Source organism: Carcharhinus amblyrhynchos, chromosome 6, assembly GCF_965287045.1.
Source record: "Carcharhinus amblyrhynchos chromosome 6, sCarAmb.v2.hapA, whole genome shotgun sequence".
In the NCBI taxonomy this organism is placed as follows: Eukaryota; Metazoa; Chordata; class Chondrichthyes; order Carcharhiniformes; family Carcharhinidae; genus Carcharhinus; species Carcharhinus amblyrhynchos.
Window position 1 is genome coordinate 101,967,823 of NC_137329.1, and position 24,326 is coordinate 101,992,148.

A 24,326-nucleotide genomic window follows, 5' to 3' on the forward strand; every position below is an offset into this window, starting at 1 on the left:
CTCAAGATAAATGTTTCACGGAATTTCTAAGGGATTAAATTTGAAGATGAAAATCCTTTTTTAACGTGGCTGAAGGTCATAGAAATATTTTAATTTGTAACAATGTTGAAATATTCTGAATTTTACAGACGTGTGTTTAACTGAAAAGACAGGAGGAAAGAATTTGCATTTATCCAGTGCCTTTTGTAGCCTCGGGGTGCCCCAGCTAATAATTACTGAAGCACTGGGAGAAGGAATTTGTGCACAATGGGGTTTTAGAAATAGCATTGTGCTGACTCACCACTTAATGATTTTTGGTGGTGACATGCCCAGCACTAGTATGCCATTCTCAGAACTTCGGACTAATTTTACATTTTAAAATTCCACCCAAAATGACTGAATAAGGTGGTTAACTGATGTCTTTTGTGGATTAGAACCACTGCCTCATCTCAAGGGAGAGCAAAATGAGCATTCCAGATCTATGCAAGTCAAAGCTATTCCGTTACAGCAATCAAAAGGGCACTATCTAATTTAAGTGGGTCATTCTAAAACAAAAATACTGCCTCAAACCCTCAGAGGTGTCAAACCCACAACACAGGATGCGTGATTTGACATGATCCCCACCCTTATTTGGAAAGGGAGTTGAACTTGTCAAAGGTCATGTGGTGAGGCAGCTATGTTTTTTTTGTCTGCTTTGAAAAATCAGCTAAGGACTAAACGCGGGCAATTCCACCAAAGCCATCAGTCCATCAGTTCAGCCAGTCTGAATGAGGCTTCAAAACAAGCTGTGACACATCAGGCAGCGAAAGTTCATAACCTGTTCCTGTTGAGGTTCACCTGCGAACTAACATCCTAAATATTCAACTGTGAACCCTTCACTTTTAAAGACAGCCTGGAAACCATTCCAGAAACTACAATCTACCACAGGGCAGACCAGAGATGATAAATCAGAGATTGGGGAAAAGTATAATCTGTAAGTTTGCATGACTTCTACCTGTATCTATTCTGTGCTTGTGTGGATGTGAGAACAAGTATGTGTTTGGTGTTGCATTTAATTTTTGGGAAGTGCTTGGGAGAGTAAATCATGTTTATTTTTAAACTCACCAAAGCTTGCTACTGAATTAAGTTAAAGTTTAAAATTTTGACTTATTAGTCACAAGTAAGTCTTACTTTAACACTGCAATGCAGTTACTGTGAAATTCCCCTAGTTGCCACACTCTGGTGCATGTTCGGGTAAATGCACCTAACCAGCGTGTCTTTCAAACTATGGGAGGAAACCGGAGCACCCAGATGAAACCCATACAGACACGGGGAGAACATGCAAACTCCACATAGACAGTGACCCAAGCGGGAATCGAACCTGGGTCTCTGGCGCTGTGAGGCAGCAGTGCCAAGCACTGTGCCACCATGCTGCCCTATTATTCAATTGGAATACGCACTCCCAAGAGAAGACAAACCTCTTTCATACAAAGTACGTTGACTACAGCCAGTAAAAAAGCACATGTATTCTGTCCGTGGCAATGACATGAGTTTAAAATATAACTGATGATCAGAGCAACTTTCCCAGTGCCCTGCTGTTCTATTGATATTGCTATAGAATCTTTTACAACCACCAGACAGGATAGTTAGAGCTTCAGTTTAACTTTACAGCTGTAGTTTGACACTACTGCACTGGTGTGTCAGCCTAGAATGTGCACTGAAATCTTGCAGTGGAGTTTGAATCCACGATCTTGCATTGGGAGTGTGTGTGCTATCAGTGAGCCATGACTAACAACTAACAGTAGCAGTTCTGCTGTGATAGACAGCTGACTGTGGAAAATGCTGTACCTGATGGAGTTAATTTTTACTTTTATGGGCAATAATGAATCAATGTCCCACTTCACATCCTGCCTGCTTTTCTTCTCTTAAAGACAAATGCAGGCAAGGGTGGCATGATGGCACAGTAGTTAGCACTGCTGCCTCTCACTGCCAGGGAGCTGGGTTCAATTCTCAGCTTGAGTCACTGTGCGACATCTACGTGTACTCCCTGTGTCTGTGAGTTTCCTCCAGTTTTTCCCCCCACAGTCTGAAAGACGTGCTGGTTAGGTCGATTGGCCATGCTAAATTCTCCCTCAGTGTGTCCAAATGGTGCCAAAGTGTGGCGAATAGGGGATTTTCACGTAACTTCATTGCAGTGTTAATGTAAGCCTACCTGTGACATTAATAATAAATAAACTTTAAATGCATGTCAGCCATTCAGCAAAACCTAGTCCAGAGGGAAATTCCACCATAAGAGTGTACATCAAGGGCAGATGTGTCTTTGAAATGATTTAATGAATGAATGTGTCTTTTGGGCACATTCTTGTTTTGCAATGGCTGTTAGGACCTTTTAAGCTCAGCTTAGCAGAAGCTCTAATGCAGATTCTTTTTCTAAATGTAGCTGAACCACGATGTGAAGATTAAAATAATGATTCAGTAGGTTTTGTGCAAATCTTGGCCTTGGCATTTTATGAAGATATGTACAGAGCTCAAGACCAGACAGGATATTGGTAATTTGAGCAGGGCATAAAGTGGAGATGGTGTCAGCAGTGATGCTGTAACTACTCGCCTGAGATCAGTAGCTCCAGTCAGTACAAAATGTGCTGTAAACTCTTTAGTGTGATCATTTGACCTTAAGGGAGCCATAAGAATTTGGATTTGTCTGCTGCTATCGCTGAAGATCTGGGTTAGTTTTCAGTCTGTGCTTTCAATTTGAAACATGCCCAGATGGTTTTAATGATTAAGTTAGCTTTCCCCTCTTGTCTTCCACCCCCCCCCCTCAACCCTGACAATAGCAGTGATGCTGTTCTTGCAAAGAAAATTCATTGTCAAAATGGGGAATTATTTTGGCTGCATTCCAGTGTGTCTATGTCCAATGCTTACTTTAACTGATCAAACAATGACTTTTTTCCATTCTTTTCTTAAATGGGACATTTGTGGAAAAGGAGTAATAACCTGACCGATGGTCATGAGAAGCAAATGTTTTCATCCTGCATTGTATTCCTCTGACTCAAATTCAGCAGATTGCGTTGGTGGTTTTTGAGTTTTTATCTTGGCTTCAATTTAAAACAACCCTAAAAGGGAAAAATAAAATCCCTAACTGAATTGCAGAGACTTCCAGACTCATGTGCCTGACAGTTTAGTAAACTTCTCTTGTTTGTGCAATAAACTTCACTCTTATGGTCAGATGCCCAAAAATTTAGACATGTTTGCGAGATTTCATCCAAAACTAACCAACTGTGACAGATCAGTAAAAATAATCTGTCTATTGCTCTTAAAACAACAATCAATAAAACATCATATTTAATGAGGAATCATACTCTGGTGGATAAAGTTGGCAGTCTGTAAATCTGCAGCTTACATTTCCTTTCATAGAAGTTGTGACAAAGGGGAATACAAATCCTGATTTAATGGAGAATTGTTCATGTTTTACTCATTCACATTGACCAGAAACAAACTGGTCACTTATCGCATTGTGGGGCTCACAATTGACTACTGCATTAGAGCAGTAATTGTACACTATATAGTTCATGTCCAAAAGTCCTTTTGGGGTATTCCTTCTTCACAACATATTTATGGATGAAGGAGCCTGCTTGGTCCATTAATCCATATAAAATAACGTCATCATCTCTTAATACTGCAAACATTTCAGCATTTCTGCCTCCCTACATTCTGCCCACTTTTCAAAGTGTTTACCACTATTTGTAGCAAAGAAATCTTAATATCAGCCCTTTTTTTTTTACAGCTTTGAACCTCTTTTGCTATTTCATACAGGTTAATAAATGTAAAATTCTGGGTTTACCTTTTTCAGTGTTGTTTAATATCATCTTTGCCTCCAAGACAATCTCTTAGTGAAAAGCACAAGGGAAAAGCTTTCAACTTTTGACCGGGGCATAAAATAAGCATTTGTGGATCAGTAACCAGCTGTGCACCCTGATTATATTTCATTTTTCATTGAAGTCAATAAGATGGGCAACTTCTTCCCAATCAAAAATCTCGTTGACTTACTTCTATTTATCAAATTTATTCCTGATACTTGATTGTTTTATCTTACCCACCACGATAAAATGCTATACAATTTTTTTCTTTCATCGCTAACGTGTGTTTTTTTTTATTTCTGTCTCTCATAGATGACCCTGGGCCATGAGCAAGGAGCTGGGGCCCCATGTCTGAAATGCAAGGATAAATGTGAAGGGTTTGAACTCCACTTTTGGAGGTAGTGTATATTTAATGAATCATTAAAGTGCCCCTTTCCCTTCCTGTGCTGGGAGAAACTAATGCTTTTACAGTACTTTAAAATTTCAACACTCATTTCAGGCTTCATCTCCTTAAGTGAGGTTTAGGTAACTGCTTCTTTCAGTCCTTTAATCTACCTCAGAGAAAATGTTTGGTCTGTAAATTTTTTTGTAAGCTTTTGAAGAATTTATTTGGTAGCTTCATAAAAGGTATTCTTTTTAAAAGCTTTTTTTCCCTCCATTTATTTCACGAGGAGAACCTTTTAGTATTAAGATTGTTATGATATCTATAATAATCATCCATTTGTCTCAAGACGTAGTACTATTATACAATTGAAGTTAACTATCTATTTCTTCCTTTTAAAGGAGACTATAATCAAATCTTCACTCTATGCAGTGGATGTTGGTTGGATTTGGACAGGGAAATGGGACTAAATTATTACATTTTTCTCATGACAAAATGTAAGACCTTTTTGGGATAACAATGATAACTAGACACGTGGAGGTTTACAGCATGGAAACAGGCCTTTTGGCCCAACTTGTCCATGCCACCTTTTTTTAAAAAAATTCCTAGGCTAATCCCAATTGCCTACATCTGGCCCATATCCCTCTATACCCATCGTACCCATGTAACTATCTAAATGCTTTTTAAAAGATAAAATTGTACCTGCCTCTACTACTACCTCTGCAGCTTGTTCCAGACACTCACCACGTTCTGTGAAAAAATTGCCTCTCTGGACACTTTGTATCTCTCCCCTCTCACAAATCTATGCCCTCTAGTTTTTGACTCCCCTACCTTTGGGAAAAGATATTAATTATCTACTTTGTCTATGCCCCTCATTATTTTATAGACCTCTATAAGCTCACCCCTCAGCCTCCTACGCTCCAGAGGAAAAAGTCCCAGTCGATTCAGCCTCTCCATATAACTCAATCCATCAAGTCCCAGTAGCATCCTTGTAAATCCTTTTCTACACTCTTTCTTTCTAGTTTAATAATATCCTTTCTCTAATAGGGTGACCAGAATTGCGCACAGTATTCCAAGTGTGGCCTTACCAATGTCTTGTACAACTTCAACAAGACGTCGCAACTCTTGTATTCAGTGTTCTGACTGATGAAACCAAGCATGCCGAATGCTGCCTTCACCACTATGTTCATCTGTGACTTCACTTTCAAGGAGCTATGAACAGATACCCCTAGATCTCTTTGTTCTGTAACTCTCCCCAGTGCCCTACCATTAACTGAGTAAGTCCTGCCCTGGTTCAATCTACCAAAATGCATCACCTCGCATTTGTCTAAATTAACCTCCATCTGCCATTCGTCAGCCCACTGGCCCAATTGATCAAGATTCCATTGCAATTGGAGATAACTTTTTCCACTAGTAACTTTCTTCAGTAAAGGACATCATAATGGCTTGTACGTAGATTTAACTTGACTGTAAAATCCAGTGTGTCAGTCAGACCTCAGTTTTATAGTTATAATTTGGCTGGTACCTAAGTGCCTCAAGCATAACATGAATGCCAGACTTTGTACTGTAGTTTGTTATAAACCCAATGAAAATTTATTACCGGCAGTGTATTTAGTCTGAGGCCATTGTCTGAATTAGTCTGAACGTATAAAGTTCCCACAAGTTCCCTCTTTTAATTTGAATGTTTTCAAGATCACACATGCTACTATAAACTTTACAGCAAAAGCCGTTTATATTCTTGGTTGCTACAAGTGGTTGACAATAAAATGGATCACGGTTTCTTAACCAGTTGAATCTTAAGACCATTTGGAAGGAATAAGTCATGCTGAAATATTAGAATGGTGCAATATTATTCCCTACCCCTTCTCATTTAATAAAAATGTGAAATTTCTATCCTCTTTATCCAGGGCATTACCTTTGCAGTATTTTCTGAAGTTGGACATAACACCATGGTCGGAATTCTCCAGCTGTTCATGCCAACAGGATTCTCTGGTCCTGCCGGCAATGTACTCTCTGCCACGGATTTCCTGGCTGCACAGGGTAACTTCAATGGGAATTCCCATTGGCAGTGGCAGGGTCACTGTCTGTGTGGAGTCTGCACATTCTACCCATGTCTGCCTGGGCTTCCTCCGAGTGCTCCGGTTTCTTCCCACAGTCCAAAAGACACGCTGGTTAGGTGTATTGTCCATGCTAAATTTTCAATCAGTGTATTTTGATAGGTGCTGCAGTGTGGCAACTAGGCGATTTTTCACAGCAACTTAATTGCAATTTTAATGTAAGCCTACTTGTGACACTAATAAATTAACTTTAACAACTGGTTTCTCCTTCTACCAGTCCAAATGTTGAGTCTTCATTGATGCTAGCTGCCTCATATTAAAATACTATTTGGATTTGATTTTCTTTTTAGATAGTACTAATTATAGTCTTATTAAACCCACTTCCCTGTAGCAGTTCCTTCTGCTTCCATATATGCTAATTAGCTGTACTCAGAACTGGCAACCCAATACTGAAACCGAGTATGATTCAGAGAAGTAGTGTAGCAAACTGTATTTGGCCATCTTATTGATAATGTACCCATAAGTGGGAGACCACAGAGTTGAGTTGTCAATGAAGTGCGGAGTAGATTGGAAATCACTTCTGCGCGTATAAGAGGGGCTGAGTTAATGTGATAGCGTGTCTGCGCAGGATAAACGCATGGTTGTCTGTGCAAGATGCACACGGTTGTTTTAAACTCTTTCTTTCAGGCAGGAGTTTACTACTTAGCAGCATTCACGACTAGTGCATGTGGAATGAATGGAATTTGATGACTTGGTGCCACTGTTATCCAGATTAATGAGAGTGGCAATCATAATGCACCAAAAATGTGTTTATTAATCTGTTTGTTAAAATAAGGTCAAGCACAATTGTTTAGAACTTTATAATGTATAATAGAAATTGAAATCTGATTTCTAATGTGCTTCCATTACTGAAGTGAGACACTTTGTTGCATATTTAAAATATAAGCCTGTAAGTTGCAATTTTGGCTAAGATTAAGCCCAAGGTGGGACACAATGCCTAATCTTGCCAGTTTGGATCTTTCTTGCCTTTCTTGGAGCAGGCAAGGAATGGATCTGGGGTTGCCTGGTCCATTCTGAGCATTGGCTTCATAACTTAATTATCATAGAATCCCTATAGTGCAGAAGGAGGCCATTCGGCCCATCGAGTCTGCACCGAACATGATTCCATCCAGGCTTTATTCCTGTAACCCTTGGTTACCCTGTTTACATGTTTACCCTGTTAATCCTTTGACACTAGGAGGCAAGTTAGCATGGCCAATCCACCTAACCTGCACATCTTTGGACTGTGGGAGGAAACCCACGCTGACATGGGGAGAGTGTGCAGACTCCACACACTCAGAGACATGAGGCCAGAATTGAACTCTGAACTCTGAACCCAGGGTTAAATTCTGGCCTCGTGTCTCTGGTGCTGTGAGGCAACAGTCCCCAACTGCCGATTGTTTTACTCTATCCTCAAAAGGTGCAATTCACAAACACAAAGTTGCTTTTGAAATAAATTGGTTATTTATAACAATAAAAACCAAAAAGCTGGTAACGAAATGTGTTAAGATTAATGCAGACATTTTAAGTATTCTTACAGCTGCCTTAAACCAAATATAACCAACTTTACCAAAGTCCCCATCCCAAATGAAGAAATTAACAAGATTTTACGTAGTGTAACTTTTAATGCCAGTTAGAACCAATGAAAATTAAATATAAGTTAATCCAATGCAAACTAAATATGAACTAAGGTAAATTTTACTTCAAAATAGTCAATTTAACAAACAAATCTTACACAACCATAAGCACCCACATCACTTATTGCAGACATGTTGCACAACATGCAGTTCCAAAGTTCTGTAATTCTGTCTGCAGCACATTGGATCTCTCTCTTTCACGTTGATCAATTTGGCCTTCATACAATATTCACTGGCAGCCATATTACATCTGAGGTCTGTGGAAACAGTTGTCATTGCAAACTGCACACTCCTGCAGAATGTCTGCAGCAAGATTCGCAACAGTCTGGATGGCACAAGTTTGTAGTCATGATGTGGAGATGCCGGCGTTGGACTGGGGTAAACACACAGTAAGAAGTCTCACAACACCAGGTTAAAGTCTAACCAATTTATTTGATAGTAAACTCACAAGCTTTCGGGGTTTGCCCCTTTGTCAGGTGAATGGACAGTTCTGGCCTCAGACAGAGCATATAACAGCACACACAGTTTACAGATTACTGATTAGAATGTGAGCCTTAACAACTAACCTGCTATTCAAGTCTTAAAGATGCAGACAATGTGGATGGAAAGAGCATTAGGCATAGGTTAAAGAGATGTGTATTGTCTCCAGACCTATCTGTAACCCTCATGACTTGCCAGGGTTTGCAAAACCTCACTGTACTGTCTGGAGACAATACACATCTCTTTAACCTGTGCCTAATGTCTTTTCCACTCACATTGTCTGCATCTTTAAGACTTGAATAGCAGGTTAGTTGTAAAGACTCACATTCTAATCAGTAATCTGTAAACTGTGTGTGCTGTTATATGCTCTGTCTGAGGCCAGAACTCTCCATTCACCTGACGAAGGGGCAAACCCCAAAAGCTTGTGAGTTACTGTCAAATAAATTGGTTGGACTTTAACCTGGTGTTGTGAGACTTCTTACTGTGGCACAGATTCCCCAGATACTCCTTTTTTATCCATCCCTTCATAAAGCCACAGCAGTAAAATGGTCCAATTCTCAATCCCTGTTCCAACTCTGCCTTTGACTCTCTAAACTGTTCATCTGCATTACACACAGCTCCTTTTAAATATGTCTTCTCTTCTGCAGCTCTCCTTTGTGTCTGGCTACATGAACTTCATATGTTAACTTCCTTCCTATTGTTATTGCTACCAAGTCAAGGATCATGTGGGCCAATATTTCATACTATTGCCCAGAATTACAGTTGATCCCTTTACAATTGATGCAAACTCAAAATCCTTTTCAAACTTCTTAAAACTGGTTACAAATTTGCTTTATTCAACTGCTTCCAAGTCAGAGTTCAATACAACTTATCCTTATTCAAGCCTTCACACACTCTTTACTAATATTGGTACTTGCAATTCTTTCACCTTCTTTGTGTGACAATACTCAAGGTAATTTATAATGCAAATTAAATTTAATCATTTCTCCTACAGGAAACGTTCTTTTTAAAAGTATCAGTGCCTCTTACATCTATCTCTCATTTCATTTTATTTATGTTCTGTAATATCTACAGTGCTCTCATCTCATTGTGATTCTCATTTTACAGTAAGTTTCTCTTATTGAATTGTATTTTATTTGCCTTTACTTGCTTTAGACTTTTTTTTCTCCGTCTCAGTGCCATTTCTCAGCTGAAGGGACAGACGTCTGCTTGCACTACTAATTAATTAGCTACTAGGAAATACTTGAGTTTACCTAAACAACTGTCTGACAGCATGCGGAAGGTCCCCAACTCACTGTTTAAGAAAGTGCATGCCACTTTACTGTAACAGCTAAATCAGCAAGCATCTTTCACAAACTGTATGGATAAATCTGCATGTCTGGAGAAGTAATTTTAAAATAAATAGGACCAGCAATTCTGCCAAATTAACGTCAACCTTGAATTCACAGGAAGATCTGTCGGAACTGTAAGTGTGGCCAAGAAGAACACGACGTTCACTCTGGCAATGAAGAAGACAAGAAAGTGGGCAAACTCTTTGAGGATACAAAATACACGGGTCTCATTGCAAAACTTAAAGCTGATGGAGCCCCTGTTTACAAGCGCAACGTGGTGACACTCACTAACCCAGTAGCAGCCAAGAAGGATGTGTCTTTCAACACTGTCACTTATGAGTGGGCTCCACCAGTCCAAAATCAGGCTTTGGTAAGTGCACAATAAAGATGTGTAAATCTACCAGTTCTCAAAAAGTGCTATTGCAAATTAGATTTGTTCTAAGCCTACTATTCAATGAATAGGAAAATTTAGCCTTGCGAATTATTTCTTTAAAATATTTCAAATTGTTCATTTTTGGTTTACTGGTTAGTCACTATGCGTTTTTTTTTGGTACCACAGTAGTGACCGTACCGATAATTGTTTATATCTCAAAATTGAACGACACTTTATTGTGCAGGGAAAAAAAATTTACACTTTTTGGCAGACCATAATCATGTCCCTTTTGTTTTTCCAAGGAAGCCTGTATGATTTGGCTCTTTGCCATTCCAGAAGTTATTACAACAGCTGCAGACTTATCTTGTTGTTTTCTGTCGAGCTGGAAAATTATCATCTTATAAAAATGCTTATTGAAGGTTTAATGCAGTCAGTCCAAGGAGGGTGGCCATTTGGAAAACTGGTTTTCTCCTTGGACACCGCAGCTAGATGCTTTCTGCATTTCCTCCAGAGGCAAATAAGGGAAAGACTTATCTTGCCTGAGTCACAAACTTGGAAGGCTGTAATAATCCTGCTAATTTCTTCCTTTGAAGGCTGTGCGGTACATGGAGCTGCTACCAAAGGAGAAGCAGCCAGTAGCTGGCTCGGAGGGAGCTCAGTATCGAAAGAAGCAGTTGGCCAAGCAGTTGCCTGCTCATGATCAGGACCCTTCAAAGTGCCATGAGTTGTCTGTTAACGAGGTAAAGCAGATGGAGCAGTTTGTGAAAAAGTACAAGAACGAGGCCCTTGGTGTCGGTGACATCAAACTCCCAGATGAGGTGGCAGCGCAGTCTAAAGAACAAAGCAAAAATGATACAGGTGAAAGAAGTACAACAGCTGCTGTTGGATCAGTAGCTGGACAACCAGCTACCAAATACGTAAGTATTAAAGCTATGTCGGTAAGGTGGAATTTAACTTTTGAGCGTTAAACTTTTCGGACATTTGATATTTTAAAGCTGCAGAATTCAAAACGAATTGCAGTTTTAAATTTGTAATTCTGAGCAGCATTGTTAGTTCCTGATTAGTTGACTAGAATGAATGATTCTGGAGTGAATGCCTGTGCTTTATTAGATAATGAACCTGGACTAATTATATCTGCATTGCAATGATGTACATTTTCTGAATTAATGTGCTCTTACTCATTTTGAAAATATTAGTATATTTATGCTTGGAGCTTTGCAATTTTAAATGATTTATAATTATTTATTGATTTTAGTATTATTAATTGAGCTGCTTTAATCTTTTCCACAGAACAGGTTTGTAAACAATTTGCTTTGGGTTTTTTAGAAATGGCTTCTTTGTATCAGAGGATTGACAAAAAGATTTGGTTTAAAGCTGATAAGTTTATTTAGACTTCTTCCATTCAGCATTTCTTAATTACATTTATGAATGTTGCGCTTGGAGTCTAAGACAAAAAATATACTTTGATTCCCACCCCAGTGTAAGCATCCATATAATGATCTGTTTTAACATGTGATCAAACGAGCATGTATGTTTACTGTAGAGTACTCATACAGTGCAGAAAGGCCCTTCAGCCCATCAAGTCTGCACTGACAATAACTCCCACTAAAGACACTCTAATCCCATTTTCTTGCACTTTGTCAATCTCATCAGAATGAGGCATTGCAAATTGAGAGTTTATTTACCTTCATTTCAACCTGGAAATGAGACTGATGGTTGGCAGTCTACGAGCCACCAGTGACTGTTCATCAAGGTGATCTGTACTGCTGGTATCCAGTGATGTCCTAACTGAAGATTTAACAAATGTGAGATAATGATTTACCAGTTTTCCTTCCTTTTTGTTTTGCCACACCAAATTACAAACTTTGCATCTTGATACTGACTTTGACATCAGTTGGGGGGAAAAAAAAATGCTGGTGGGATGACCAGATGGAGCAACTTGAATTTAGGACTGAAAGGGTTAATTCTAGTAGCACTTTCTGTAGCTCTGGGATGGTCTGACGATGTGGGTATGCCGGCGTTGGACTGGCGTAAACACAGTAAAAAGTCTGACAACACCAGGTTTTAGTCCAACCTATTTATTTGATAATATACTCACTAGCTTTCGGGGTTACCCCCTTCGTCAGGTGAATTCACCTGACGAAGGGGGTAACCCCGAAAGCTAGTGAGTATATTATCAAATAAATAGGTTGGACCTGGTGTTGTCAGACTTTTTACATGGTCTGACGATACAGCAAGGTAATAAATAAAAGCAAGTTCTCAAATTATTCCTGCTCTCTCAAATAAGCAAGCTGGTACTGATCGTATTATGCAAAAAATAATGAATTTTACTCTAAACACTGAGGGCTGTACAACACTGGACATGTTGTTGTCCTGCTCTCCTCCCAACGAGGAATGTTGGGGCTGAAAAATATCTATTCCCTGCCAAAGGAGGAAAGTTCTTTAAGTGGGAAAGGAGATTATTTGCACATAAATATAACACATGCATTGGCCACTCACCTGAAGATTGTGAGGTTGGGTAACCATTAACCGGAATCCTAATCAATGCTTTATCAATTTTCACCTTAGCAAAGAGTTATGGCAAAAACGTTTTGAATGTTTTTGTTTGCTGTGCTGATAACATTGGGAGTACAGGCTTGCAGATACTGAACAAGATGAAGGGAGTTGAACAACTGTTATCATCCGACCGATGGCAATTGCCACGCAAACAAATCCTCATGGGAAAATTTACAAAAGTATCAAATCACTTGCAGTGAAGTCAGAAGCCACAAATTCCAGAAACACTTTTTTTTTGAAGGTTTTAACTGTTAAACCATTTATGAAGAGAAAAGAAACTTTAAATGTTGGTTCTACTTATACAGTAGTCTTTAAGAACATTCCCTAAAAAGATTTCCTCCTCGGTTTGACTCTCATATAAACATCACTTCAAGGCAATGATCTGTTATAGATATTTAATCTATAAAATCCAATAATGTTACCTCAAGGAAAACCCACTGTTGCTGTAGGGAAGGTTTGTCACATGGCTTCTAACTTCCTCCTGCTGTGGAAATGCAAGAAACTTTAAAACAAAATACTGTCCTCTGAAAAAGAGAGTTTTCTGTTAGCTGGATACTGCCTCCCTTTGTCTCTTTTGCAGTTCATTTTCCAAACACAGAGCAGCAGACCAGGGGGTCTCACATGGCTACTCCCAATATAAGAACATAAGAACATAAGAAATAGGAGCAGGAGTAGGCCATCTAGCCCTTCGAGCCTGCCCCGCCATTCAATAAGATCATGGCTGATCTGTTGTGGCTCAGTTCCACTTTCCCGCCCTCTCCCCATAACCCTTAATCCCCTCTCTTATCAAGAACCCATCAACCCGCTTCTTAAAAATATTTAGCGAGGCAGCCTCCACCACTTCAACGGGCAGAGAATTCCAGAGATTCACCACCCTTTGAGTGAAGAAGTTCCTCCTCAACTCCGTTCTAAACCGCCTCCCCTTTATCTTGAGGCTGTGCCCCCTAGTCCTACTGTCTTTTTTGAGCGGGAAGAGTCTCTCCACCTCTATCCTATCCATCCCATTCATCATCTTATACGTCTCAATGAGATCTTATATCAATGAGATCAATATAGCTCTTGTATCTTTCGTCTTTTTCTCTGTCATCTCCATTCTGTTGTCCTGATCGTTTTTTTTTGGGGACATAGTTTTAGGGTAATGGTCAGGAGATTGGAAGAGGATTTGAGGAATAACATTTTTTTACTCGGTTGGGTTAATGGGGATCTGGAATACACAGCCTGGAAAGGTAGTGAAGGCTAGAAACCTTGCAACCTTTAAAATATATTTGGATGAGCACTTGAAATATCATAACATTCGAGGATATGGGGCGAATCCAGGAAAGTGGGATTGCATGCCTTGTGGTGGTTATTGTCAGTGCAGACTCAATAGGACTTTTTTATGTGCTGTATGACTTATCTCTCAATGCAAACTTCTACCCACTGTTTATTGTAGAAACTTCAACTTAGCTGTATTTCCTTCAAGTGATACCTTTCACACCGATACCCCTATGATGCCCTAGACCTTGAGGACTAACTGTTTTTCGTTTTATTAATCAAGTCATGCAGACAGACAAACCTGCTTCAAAGGATAACATGACACTGTGGCACAGTGGCACTGTTATCTCATAGTGCTAGGGATCTGGGTTCGATTCCTGGCTTGGATCACTGTCTGTGTGGAGTGCACATTTCTTCCCATACCTGTATGGGTTTCCTTCCACAGATCAAAGATGTGCGGGTTGGTTGGATTGGCCGTGCTAAATTGACCCTAGTGTTAGGGGACTAACTAGGGTAAATGCATGGGGTTATGGGGATACAGCCTGGGGTGGGAATGAGGTCAGTGCAGACTCGATGTACCAAATGAATGCCTTCTGCACTGTAGGATTCTGATTCTACCCAAAAACATTTAAAATAATCCTATCTTCACACAATATTCTACGTTGACTGGGTCAATAGTTGTTGAATGGGGCAATTGAGTGATTGATCAGAGGACTCTGGAGGGGCAACTGCAGGAAAGGAGGGCACAATAGGCATTGGGGAGCAGTCAAACAAGGTGACAGCAATGGGCAGCAGAATCAAAGTCTGGGGACCATGATGTGGGGTGGGGGGGGGTGGTGCGGAAGGGAAGGGTGAAAGGGTGATCAGGTGTTATAACCTGGGGAGAGAAAGATCAGGCTCCAGAGCTCTGACATAATGGAGCAGGTGCAGCTTCAGGCACTGCAGGCAAATGCTAAAGAAGCCTCAGGCCATAAGACATGTCAAGCAGCCTCAGGTAAATGGGCTCTGTTCAGGTCTGGAGGCATTTGGAGAATGAACATAGCAACATGGGAGGGAGGGAGATATGCTTGGGGTGGTGATCTGAAGGGGTGAACGTATGTTCAGGTAAGTTGCTTGCATTTTTTTTTAGTGCAGATGATCCCCAGATTTGGTTTCTCTGAATGCAGCTAGATGGCGCCATCCACCACAAGGCAAAACCCTCTTGGCGAGAGATTTCAATTGGGCACTAGAATCTTTAGTTGAATTTTCAAAGAGCCTATTTCTTGTGTTATGTCTGAAGGATGTCCCTTGTGTGCTCTTATCCAATATGGCAAGCAGCAGTTTTCAATCGGTTGCGTGTGTACACTTCCTGCCCACTATTTTGGGGACTTGGGAGGTGTTGTGTGCCTGCGTACCATTGTAAAGCGATTAAAAAAGGAAAGATAGATTCTGAAACTAAACTAGCACAAAATATAAAAACTGATAGTGAAAGTTTTTACAAATATATAAAAAGGAAAAGAGTGGCTAAAGTAAATGTTGGACCCTTGGAAGTCGAGAAGAGGGATTTAATAATGGGAAATAAGGAAATGACCAAGGCTTTAAACAAGTTTTTTTTGTGTTGGTTTTCACAGTAGAGGACACAAATAGCTTACGGAAAATTGACGGTTGTGGGACTGTGGGGGGCGAGGACCTTTAAAACAGTGACTATTACTAAAGAGGTAGTGCTTGGTAGGCTAATGGGACTAAAGGTAGACAATCCCTGGCCCCGGATGGAATGCATCCCAAGGTACTGAAAGAAATGGCAGAAGTAATGGCTGATGCGTTAATTGTAATTTATCAAAATTCGTTGGACTCTGGGGAGGTGCCAGCTGATTGGAAAACAACTAATGTGACGCCACTGTTTAAGACAAAAGGCTAGTGACCTACAGGCCAGTTAGCTCAACGTCCATAGTTGGGAAAATGCTAGAATCCATCATTAAAGAAGAAATAGCAGGACACCTGGAAAAGAATGGTTCAATCAAGCAGACGCAGCACGGATTCATGAAGGGTCAGTGGTGTTTGACGAATTTACTGGATTTTTATGAAGATGTATTGAGTACGGTTGACAGATGGGAACCAGTGGATGTGATGTTTTTAGATTTCCAGAAAGCATTCAATAAGGTGCCTCACAAAAGATTGCTGCACAAGATTAAGGTACACGGACTTGGGGGTAAAGTGTTAGCGTGGACTGAGGATTGGCTATCTAACAGGAAGCAGAGAGTTGGAATAAATGGATGCTTTTCTGGTTGGCAGTTGGTGACTCGTGGTATGCCGCAGGGATCGGTGCTGGGGCCTCAACTGTTTACCATATACTTTGACAGTCTGGAGGAGGGGACCAAGTAACAAAGCTTGCTGATGACACAAAGATGAGTGAGAAAGTGAATTGCGTAGAGGATGCGGAAAGTCCGCAGAGGGATTTGGATAGGCTAAGTGAGTGGGCGAGGATCTGGCAGATGGAGTACAACGTTGGCAAGTGTGAGGTTATCCACTTTGGAAGGAATAATAGTAAAATGGACTATTATTTAAATAGTGAAAAATTACAACATGCTACTGTGCAGAGGGACCTGGGGGTCCTTGTGCATGAATTGAAAAAAGTCAGTTTGCAGGTGCAGCAGGTGATTGAGAAGGCGAATGGAATGTTGGCTTTTATCGCGAAGGGGATGAAGTATAAAAGCAGGGAGGTCTTGCTGCAATTGTACAGGGTACAGGGCACTGGTGAGGCCGCAACTATAGAGTACTGTGTGCAATTTTGGTCCCCTTATTTGCGAAAGGATATATTGGCCTTGGAGGGAGTGCAGAGAAGGTTCACCAGGTTGATACCAGAGATGAGGGGGTTAGCTTATGAGGAGAGATTGAGTAGATTGGGTCTGTACTTGTTGGAGTTTAGAAGGCTGAGGGGGGGATCTTATAGAGACATATAAGATAATGAAGGGGCTAGATAGGGTACAGGCAGAGAGATTATTTCCACTTAGAAAGGAAACAAGAATTAGAGGGCACAGACTAAAAATCTGGAGTCAATTTAGAACAGAGTTGAGGAGGAACTTCTTCTCTCAGAGGGTAGTGAATCTTTGGAATTCTCTGCCCATTGAAGCAGTGGAGGCTACCTTGTTAAGTGTGTTTAAGTCACAAGTAGATAGATTTCTGATCAATAAGGGAATTAAGGGTTATGGGGAGCAGGCGGGTAAGTGGAACTGAACCACTATCAGATCAGCCATGATCTTATTGAATGGTGGGGCAGGCTCGAGGGGCTAGATGGCCTACTCCTCCTATTATTTAGTTCTTATGTTATTTATAATACAAATGTGCTCAGCAGAGCATAGCTAGGTCAATGAGGGGTTGGAAAAGAACATCTTTTCCAACCCTTCATCAGAGAGATATGATGTATGGTAAAAGACTAGTAGAATAATCTAGAAAGAACTGACCTGCAAGGGAGCAGAGCCGTGCATGTCAGTAACTGGGGTATATGTAGTTACAGACTACCAATAAAATATCCACGTTTAAATACACAAGTCTCAAGATCTCATCAATGAGAAACCAAGTGAATCCATAACCCAACATGGCAATCAATGGTGACGGGAAAGGTGACATTTAAACAGTAAACGCAGCACAGAATCCCAAGATATGAAAAACTAAAAGCAGCTGAAGCCTGACCAGAAAGATAAGCACCCAAGAAGCTTCGCCACAGACTTGGAAATTAAGAAATCCAACGAGTGAATGGAGATCCATTGCAAGACCAGAAGTAGCACAGACTGAAGAAACCTGGTCAGATCACAAGGCAAGTGAGCAAAATTATATATTTTTTTAAAAAAGCAGCTGTATTTGCACTGTAGAAAAGGCAACCGTCCCTGGAGCTTAGCAGATCACAGTGGCAGAATGGGTCTACAGCTGGCACCATAACACACACTGACTTTGCTGCACTGAAGGGAATTTTAAAGAAAACCAGCAGAGTCGAGCAAAGCTTCAAAGAAAGAAGAATGGCTGCAGTTTTTAAAGTTTGAGATTTTTTTTTCTTTTAAGTTCCATAGTCGCTGGGAAATGTACAGAAAACCAACAACTTTTTAAAAATTTGTTCATGGGATGTGGATATTGCTGTCTGGGTCAGTAGGAATGAGCAATAAATGCTACATTGCTGTGGGTCTGGAGTCACATATAGGCCAGCCCAGGTAAAGATGTCAAATTGCCTGCCCTGTGGGACATTAATGAATCAGGTGGAGTTTTACGACAATTGACAATCATTAAATTTTAAATCCCAGATTTTTTTTTAATTGAATTCAAATTTCACCATCTGCCATGGCGGGGTTGGAACCCAGGTCTCCAGAGCAATACCTTGTGTTTCTGGATTACCAGTCCAGCGACAATACCACTACACCATTGTCTCCCAGATACAAGACAGCCTGGGAATGATAAATTGGTTACTTCACAGATAGCCTTAAAGGGGCAATGACATTTTAACACTGCAACGACCACACAAAAAAAAACCTTGGGTAGAAAATCAGAAGAGCCAGACCCATTTTGGGTAAGGAAATGGCTATACCGGCCCCTGGAGTGGTATTCTTGGAGAACAGGACTTTCAATATACAGGAAAACTGCAGGATTTAATCATGAGTACAAGTTGACAATTTTATACTGGAGTTGGGTTACCTTTGCAGGTGAAGCGCGCCCCCACACACACACACACACACACACACACACACACACACACACACACACACACACACACACACACACACACACACACACACAGCCAATGTACCGATCAATAGTTGACTTTTAGTGAGAAATTTAAAAGATGTTGACCGATATTTTGAACTCCCAAGTTGTGGATAGTGCAGATCCTGAGAAGAAGGTCTGGCACAGTCCCAATACAACAAAAGACTCCGGAGAGAGAGATTCCAATGTGATTACTAATTGAATAACTGAAATGGAACAGTTTGTGACCAATGTTGCATCTGGTGCCATGGAAACGCATCCATGCTGAGTAAAATTCTTCACATTCTGGAAAGTCACCAATGTTTCTCCAGTTATTCTGAGGACAGAGGGAGACGGGAAGAAAACATTTCCGCTCTGTAGTTGGCTTCTCAATGGATTTTGGCACTTAGTAGCTGAGGCAATGATTTGAGCTCTTTCACCATTACTGCCTCAGCAGTGAAATATTTCCACGTTTTGGGCAACGCTTTTTCCCCCATCTACTCGAGTGACCCAAAATGCGATCTTGATCTGAAATATCAAACGCAAAATGCCATCTTGATTTTTTAAAGGAATTGAAACTTGTACCAGGAAAAGTCAGCCAGCAGATCTTTCAGACCTTGGCAATTAAATCACCTTCCAGTGCTCAGTAAAGCAGCTTTGTGGCACTTTGGAGAGTGTTTCAAATACAGAGCAAAGCATAGATTGCCGACACTACTTTAAAATGCTACTGGGCTTTCATAGTTCACTTGTTCGACTAGGATTTGAGTCACGGTAGGAGACTTCCTTCTGTCAAGGTTCCATCAGCATTCTATCAATTTCTCCCAGAAATTCTCTGAGGACTTCATCTATAGACAGTGAGTTGTGCTACTTCATTGAAGAGTCATAGAATCAAATCCCTACAGTGCAGAAGGAGGCCATTTGGCCCATTGAGTCTTCAATAGAGCATCTGACCTGAGGTATTAACCCCACTAATCTACGCTTCCTGGAACACCTAAGGGGCAACTTAGCATGGCCAAGCCATCTACATTGGATATTCCACAGGAGTCACCAGGAAAAAAAAAAGGTACTCATGACTAAGCACTCCTTTATTAGTTCTGAAAGAGGAGATGAGGCCAGGTAGAGAGGGACAGGAGAATTGAGATGGGATCCTCTTCTTTTTCCCCCTGCCCCACTCAGCCCCTGCTCCAACAGGATCACCAATACCATACGATAGATCTCTGCACCTGCTTCCTCTGTCCCTGAGACATCTGGAAATGGTGTATGAAGGCTGCATATATGCTGCATGAAAACTACTGGTAAACAGCACGTGGGTAGTAAAGCTGCAGCGAACTGTTTTAGTGCCTCTCAGAACATTGATACCATGGTAATTAGCACCGATGTGTTAACTAAAACCTACTTTTCAAACAGTTGTCTGTTTTCACTTTTGGCCTTTCTTTCAAAGTGCCACACTTTAGATAAAATAATGAAAATTGATCAAGTTGCCACGAGTTAGATGGATTGGCCATGCACAATTGTTTCTTAGTGTCCCAAGATGTGTGGGTTAGATAGGTTAACCACGGTATATGTGCAAGATTGCAGGGAGAAGGCCTGGTTAAAAACACTGTCAGCGAGTGGGTGCAGGCTCAATGGGCCAAATAGCCTTTTCTAAACTGTAGGGATTCTGTGAATTTTAGAGAGGGTCAGTCAACAACCTCCACCTTTTATCTGGCTACCCCTCAGCAATAATGTGGGCAACCTTAATGAGTTGATATTGGGACTTCTTGCCTCTCGAAGTCCTGCCTTCGGCAGCTCTGTAATCCCAGGCTAGTCCAGGAATTTTGGTTGGGTCACTTTTTTTAAGACCCGAGTGAAGGATAGTGGGAGTGGGGGAGGGTTTGTGAGGGTGGAAGGGGAGGTACAATGGAGGACTATAATCTTGTTAGCAGGGATGATCCTGCCTGCCTTTAGTCTGCGCAGTGAAACTTGCCGAGCCACTCTGCTTTCTCCCACCTCCTTCCGGATGCTCATGTTATCGTGTCAAAAGCGGGATGAGCTCTTAACGTGGCCATTTATTTGCCACTTAAGGGCCTCAAGAGGCCTAACAGAAGGGGATGGACTATCCAGCATTTTAGCTGCCCCCGCCCCCCCCCCCCCCACCCCTTAATGTAGCAAAGAGGTCAGTCAGTAGATGGGAAGGCCATGAACTGACCACCTGCTTTTATTTAGTATGTGCCCCCATCCCCACCTTCAAATACGCCAACATGGACTTTAATATTCACAAAAATGTGTTTCCTGTGGAATGACAATTTGATCTGATTTATTATTGTCACATCTATTAGTATAGAGTGAAAAGTATTGTTGCTTGTGCACTGTACAGATAAGGCATGCTATAAATTAAGCAAAAGGAGTGAGTGCAGAATGTAGTGTTACAATCATAGGGTGTAAAGAAAGATCAACTTAATGCGAGGTAGGTCCATCCAAAAGTCTGATGGCAGCAGGGAAGAAGTTGTTCTTGAATCAGTTGGTAAGTGACTTCAGAATCTTTTTCCCAGCTGAAGAAGGTGGAAGAGAGAATGTATGGGGTCCTTGATTATGCTGACTGCTTTTCCAAGGTAGCAGAGGAAGTGTAGACAAAGTTAGTGGATGGAAGTGTGGTTTGAGTGATGGACTAGGCTTCATTCATGACCTTTTGTAGTTTCTTGTGGTCTTGGACAGAGCAAGAGCCGTACCAAGCTGTGCCTTTTCGAAAAGACAAAAATTGGAATCTCAACGAAATGTACTGATTTTACGGAATGGAAAATGGGAGAGAGCCATATGAGATTGGACACAGGCTGTACCACCACTAATCTGCAGAAGAATAGTTGCTGCTGCCAAAAACGAGGGCTTTCCAGTAAATGCAAATGCTTATAGAAAGGATTAGATGTCTTTAAGGTGCCCGACTCCCTTGACTGCATATTTTATTTGACAAATTTATCAGGCCAAAGCAGTCAATGTTGTTCAACAAAACACCCCTCCCCTCCCCTCAATCCAAGCCAGCCAATAAGAAAAATGAAAACCCCTTCCAGTGGAGCTGGGGATCGCAGTTACTGAAATGGCCCAGACGTTATTTTCTAAGCCAAAGAAACTGCCTCAAAAATCTTAGCGCCGTTACGGCAAAAAAAAATTATCTTGCAAAAAAAACCAAGGCAAAAGCAATATCTATATCGTGCATTACCATGTGTCCCAGAAACATGCCAAAAGCTGCTTCACGCAATGAGTTATTGTGCAGCGGAGCCAATGCGAAACGTGGATGCCATTTTGTAAAAGGTTTCATAAACAGCAATGAGACAACAAAGCAGATCTGCTTTTGGTGGTGTGAGTGGAAGGACATTTTAGTTAGGAAACATAGCGAACTGCCAGATCTTCCTTTAGATCATATTTTAAGCTAGAAAAGGAAGGAAGATAAAATTAAATTGGGTTACTCATACACACTTCGGGCATAACCCGGACCAGGCACGGATGGCATAGTGGTTAGCACTGCTGCCTCACGGTGCCAGGGACCTGGGTTTGATTCCCAGCTTAGGTCACTGAGTGGAGTTTTCACTTTCTGCGTGTCTGTGTGGGTTTCCTCCGGATGCTCCGGTTCTTTCCACAATCCAAAGATGTGCGGGATAGATTGGCCATGCCTTAGTGTTAGGGGGCCTAGCTCGGGTAAATTCATGGGGTTATAGAGAATAGGGCCTGGGTGTGATTTGTTGTCGGTGCAGGCTCGATGGGCAGAATGGCCTCATTCTGCACTGTAGGGAGTTTATGATTCTATGATGGTAGAAGACAAAAATGGATGTTTAAGCAACTTGTGATTGTTGTCCTAAAGAGGGAATTTCTCCCTTGTCACATTAGAAGTAGGTAATAAAATACAATGGGGGAGAAATATGTTCATACAACGCCGCTCTTGGCAGCGTTTTACGGATTGTGCTGTTTCTCCAGGGGCAAGGCAGTTCACAGGCCTCTTCTTGCGTGGTGTTTTTCAATGAAATCAGTGAAGCAGCATTTACTTGAACAAATCTTTTCCACTGTTATTTCCTGCATGTAGCGAGGGAGAGATTTAGCTTTTTGTGGCAGTACAACATGTGTAATAGAGAACCAATGGCTTGTTTTATGTCTCCCTCAATCCAATCTTGACATTAAATAGAAATAAAAATCGGCAGAGATTTTTAAAATAAGCCGTCAATTCACTTTCATTTGTTTTACTTATAACCTACGCGTTCACACTTGTCCCCATTGAGCTAATAAGTTGTTGGTATAAGAAATAAAATATTAAAAAAATAAAAATTATAATGTGGAGAAGTTGATGAGCAAAAGTCGGTGATTTTTTTTAATATTGATTTGACAAGTCAGAGTTTGCATGCTTTTGTCATTGATTCTGTTTCCTCCGACAATAAGTATTTGACACCATGAAATTGCTTTTGAATGTGATTCTCTAAAAGTATGTCTTAAATCTTCTCTTTTTTGCTAAATATTTAGCAAAATCTAAAGGGACAATCTATGTTGCTTTCACGAGATTGCACTTGGCAGGAGGAACATGGGAATTGGGAGCAGAAGTAGGCAAATCCAGTCCTTTTTGAGCCTGCTCTACCATTCAATCAGACGATGGCTGATATCTCCGTGGGCTCAAATCCACCTCCCCACCTTTTTTTTCCACTCTTTTTCCTTCTGTCTCCCAACCCCTCTCCCCCACCAACATCCCTCTCCCTTTTTTAATTGGAAGTATATCTAGCTCCCTCTTGAAACTAGTCAATGTTTTAGACTCCACCGTGCAATGGGGCAGCTTGTTCCACCGTCCTCTGTGAGAAGTAGTTCCTCCTCATCTGAGGAGGGGACGAGCAGAGAAGGAAACAAATTCCTCAATGTCAGGTTTGTTCCGAACAACTATCATTATTTAGAGGGAAAGAATAATGAGCAAGAAATAATAGGTGTGAGTTCTTCCACCCTCCGACTAAGTCCCAGGACAGAGCAGGAATGAAGAATGTATTTCCCATTGCGGAGGTAGGAAGACGTGCCAAATCTTCCAGCTCCGAGCTCACTAATTATGCATGGCGGTGAGGAAGGGGTGTTTGCACCTTATTCCGAGGCAAGGCATGTCTGATGCTATGCAGTCTGTCGTGCTATCTGTACACCCATCATCACTGACCCACTATTGAGATAAAAGGCAGGCCTCCTGAGTATTGAAGATCAGTCTCCTGGAGCAGACTGAGGCTGGGAGATGGATCCGGTTTCCAGCGTCAGTATCCTCCCAGGATACTGACTTGGGAGCTCCACCTACAGATGCTTCCCCGACCCACTGCTATGGTGTTCGGGGTCCTGGATGACTGGCGGCCTCCATCCTGAACCCTGGAAGCAGCCCCAGGTATTGTTTGGGTGAGTCCTGACTTCTGCACGCCTGATGTTCCAGACGGGTTTTGTACCAGCGGCTTTCCTGCCAGCACCACAGATGCACCACACCACCATCGGGTATGGGTGGCCAGATCTCCTCCTCCATCCCGTTTAGTGGGATGCGAAATGAGTTTCCCGCCAGCCTCTCATGGGTTTCCCAACCTGCCTTGGTGGGGACCAGCCAAAGATCCCACAGGAAATTCCTACCAGCATAAAACCAAATTTTTGGGCCTTCTGCCAAATTCTTCCCCCACCCACTGATGAATGAGTTGGGGGGGGGGGGAGTGGGTGGTGCTGGTTTGGG

At 41.4% G+C, this 24,326-nt stretch overlaps 1 protein-coding gene across 1 annotated transcript in view; it reads left to right on the plus strand.

Annotated features, from left to right (window-relative positions):
- Positions 1-24,326, plus strand: part of tes (testis derived transcript (3 LIM domains)) — a 45,740-nt gene that overhangs the window by 7,694 nt on the left and 13,720 nt on the right. Inside the window, exons 2-4 of the mRNA XM_080191082.1 lie at positions 4,128-4,213; positions 9,859-10,111; positions 10,708-11,031. Coding sequence (XP_080047208.1) covers positions 4,128-4,213; positions 9,859-10,111; positions 10,708-11,031 — 663 coding nt within the window. The remainder of the gene's footprint in view (positions 1-4,127; positions 4,214-9,858; positions 10,112-10,707; positions 11,032-24,326) is intronic.